Consider the following 2,922-nt stretch of genomic DNA (forward strand, 5'->3'; position numbering starts at 1 on the left):
TATCCATCTATGCCATGGTCTCCTGCAGCCAGGAGGTGTGTGAGCTGGGCACAGAGGTGTGCATACACACACACACACACACACACACACACACGCGCATATGTGTGGTGGTGGCCATCCCACACAGTCTCCAGCACGCTTCCCCGAAGAAGAAGAAACCAGATATCCCTGGGCCCCACTCCGCAGCCCAGCTCTGGCTGCCCACAGCCCACCATGCGCCTCCTCGCTGCCCAGCTGGCTGTATCGCATCCTCACCCCCTCACAGTGTCCCTTCCTCCCTAGGCATGATGCAGGTCCGGGGCCTCCTCCTCCTCCTGGCGTTGATCCTCCTGATCGCAACCACTGAGGCTGGCAAAAACAAGAAAGGTAAGTGGGACCCCCAGGCACGGGGGCGGTGGGCCTGGAGGGGTGGGAGGGAGCCCCTGGATGTGCTCCACTGGCCTGCAGTGAGCACCGGCTCCCCCTTCCCTCGCAGACAAGGTGAAGAAGAGCGGTTCTGAGTGCGAGGACTGGCACTGGGGGCCCTGCATCCCCAACAGCAAGGACTGCGGCCTGGGGTACCGTGAAGGCACTTGCAAAGATGAGACTAAGAAACTCAAGTGCAAGATTCCCTGCAACTGGAAGAAGAAGTTTGGAGGTGTGTTTGTGTGTGTGTCCGTTGCAGCAGGACTAGTCGGGGACACACACACACACACCCCCCCCCCAGCCTGGGGCCAGACCTTCGGCCTCCCTCTGAGAGGCTGGTGTCCTGTCTGGGTCCTGTTCGGATCTCACGTGTCTAACCTCTCTTCCAGCTGACTGCAAGTACAAATTTGAGAGCTGGGGYGGCTGTAGTGTCCAAACAGGTGTGAAAACCCGCTCAGGCATCCTGAAGAAAGCCCTGTACAATGCCCAGTGTGAGGAGATTGTCTATGTGACCAAGCCCTGCTCTTCCAAGATCAAGTCGAAGTCCAAAGGTCGGTCTCCAGAGGGTCCAGTGGCCCAGGGCAAGGGCCCTGGGCGCTGGCTCTCCAGGGGTAGGTTAGCCCATTGGGGCTGGGTTTTGCTGGCCATGCAGAGGGCTGCATAGCATGCTCTTCCCTCCACGTCACCCCATGCGACAGGCCCAGAAATCTCATCTGTGGGTTCAGTGGGACACAGGTGTCTCTAGGAAAAGTCCTGGTCCCCCAACTCACCTTCAGCTTCAGTGGGACGGGGATTTCCCCATCTTCCTCTGTGTGGCTGAGGCAATATGTGGCTTTGTGTGGTGGGGAGAGGTTGTCAGGATATGACCTGCCAGCATGTGGGTCCTGCCCATTCTCCCTGGCGGGCCCAGTATGCCCAGTATGCTGGTGACACCTGTGTGGGTTCCCTGGCAGGTGTGCTGTGCTGGCTACCATGTTTCTACCAAGGCTGAGCGTAGGGTGGTGCTGCCAGTGGATGCACTAACTCTTGTCTCCTTTCATTACTGGAAGCAGCGAAGAAGGGCAAGGGGAAGGATTAGAGTGGGAAGACAACATCCTCGTCTCCACCTCCTCGACACGGTGCCTGAATGGTTGGAAGCATGCCACTCGCGCTGCAGCCAGGTCCCCCTGCTCGGCAACACTTTGCCAAATGCCAGTCTTCCTCCTCCTCTTCCTCTTCCTCCTCCACCACCTCCTCTTTAACCGAGATGCCTTGTTCTATTCACTAGTTTTGTAGAGAGCAAACCCATGCCCTTCCTGCAGAAGGTGCTGTCTCCCTTCCTGCTGCCCCGCTGGCACTGTCCATGCATCCCCCTCTCCTCTTCTCTGGGTTTATTTCAAGGCTTGCTGGGATGCACATGGAGAGCTGGGATGGGACCACATGCATTTTTCCACCCTTGGCCACAAATGAGTTGCCTTTGGCAAGCCTGGGAGCCTCCTGACTCCTCTGCTTCATACTGATGCTTGAGGGAAAGGCTGAGTGTTGAATGCTCAAGTAACCCTGTCTGGGGAGGAAGGGACAGGGAGCAAAGGGAGAGAAAACTAATCTCCCGCCTRGGTATTCACCATCAGGCCTGTGTGCAGTGGAGACAGGGGCCTCCCAACCCCCCATTTCCTTGGCTTGGCCCGAGGTAGGCTCTCCCTGYGGTCAGAGGTGCTCAGTGCATCCCGCTGCCCCCTTGCCCTCGGCTTCCCACAGCCCCTCACATGCCCTCTCATTCACATGAGGATGGGGCTTCTTCCCATCTCCCTGCAGCAGATGCAAGAGCTTCCTGCGGCAGCCAGGGGAGAGAAAAACATCTTCCTGCGTGACCAGCATGTCCCCTTCCCTTCTCTCCTCTGTCACTTTCAACCTGTGTGTGTCTGTGCCGGGGCTGCAGCCTCTCTGCCTTCAATGCTCTAACACTGGTGCTGGGTGGGAGCTCTCTCTATTTTTGGAAAATGGGGTTTGTTTTCTTTTCCAATAAAAATCTTTTTTAAAAAAAAAATCAGAACCCAACTATAGTCCTCACATTGTACTGCTGTGTTGGAAACTGCAGACACCGCGGTGCCAGGCAGGGCCCTTGCCCCAGGCATGAGGAAAAATACTGGTTTGGCTCAGGGCAGGCCTTCCCTTTTCATTTTTACCAAGGGCCAGTGCAGGAAGAGAAAGAGAAACAAGGCTGAAAGTCCTCAGTCTGCTACAGAGCAGCCCTGCATTCATAGGAGCCCTCTTCCTCCTCCTCTCAGGGCAATGCTGCCAATACCCATGTGGGGGGAGCAGGGCCGGTGTGGGGCTAGGGGCATGGTGCTGGGTGCCACGACCCTTCAAGGCTTCGCCAGCCTTGACAGGAGCAGGGAAAAGCAAGGAGCCACAGGGATGTCGTCATGTGGTGGGATGTAGTGGTTCGGCTGCTACACGTGTGTTCCTGGGGAAGAAACATGGCTCCAACACTTACAGCCTCTTCCCGGCAGCCCTTGGAGCTGCTCCCCCCGTGCT

General features: G+C 57.2%; 1 protein-coding gene across 1 annotated transcript; it reads left to right on the forward strand.

Moving 5' to 3' along the window:
- The first annotated feature begins 286 nt into the window (after window positions 1-286).
- MDK (midkine) lies at window positions 287-2,382 on the forward strand. Its single transcript, XM_026090619.1, has 4 exons — window positions 287-366; window positions 476-637; window positions 795-956; window positions 1,458-2,382. Exons 1-4 carry the CDS (start codon window positions 288-290, stop codon window positions 1,481-1,483), a joined length of 429 nt encoding a protein of 142 aa, XP_025946404.1. The 5' UTR covers window position 287; the 3' UTR covers window positions 1,484-2,382.
- Window positions 2,383-2,922: the final 540 nt, after the last annotated feature.

Source organism: Apteryx rowi, unplaced genomic scaffold (genome assembly GCF_003343035.1).
Source record: "Apteryx rowi isolate R43461 unplaced genomic scaffold, aptRow1 scaffold_862, whole genome shotgun sequence".
NCBI lineage: Eukaryota > Metazoa > Chordata > Aves > Apterygiformes > Apterygidae > Apteryx > Apteryx rowi.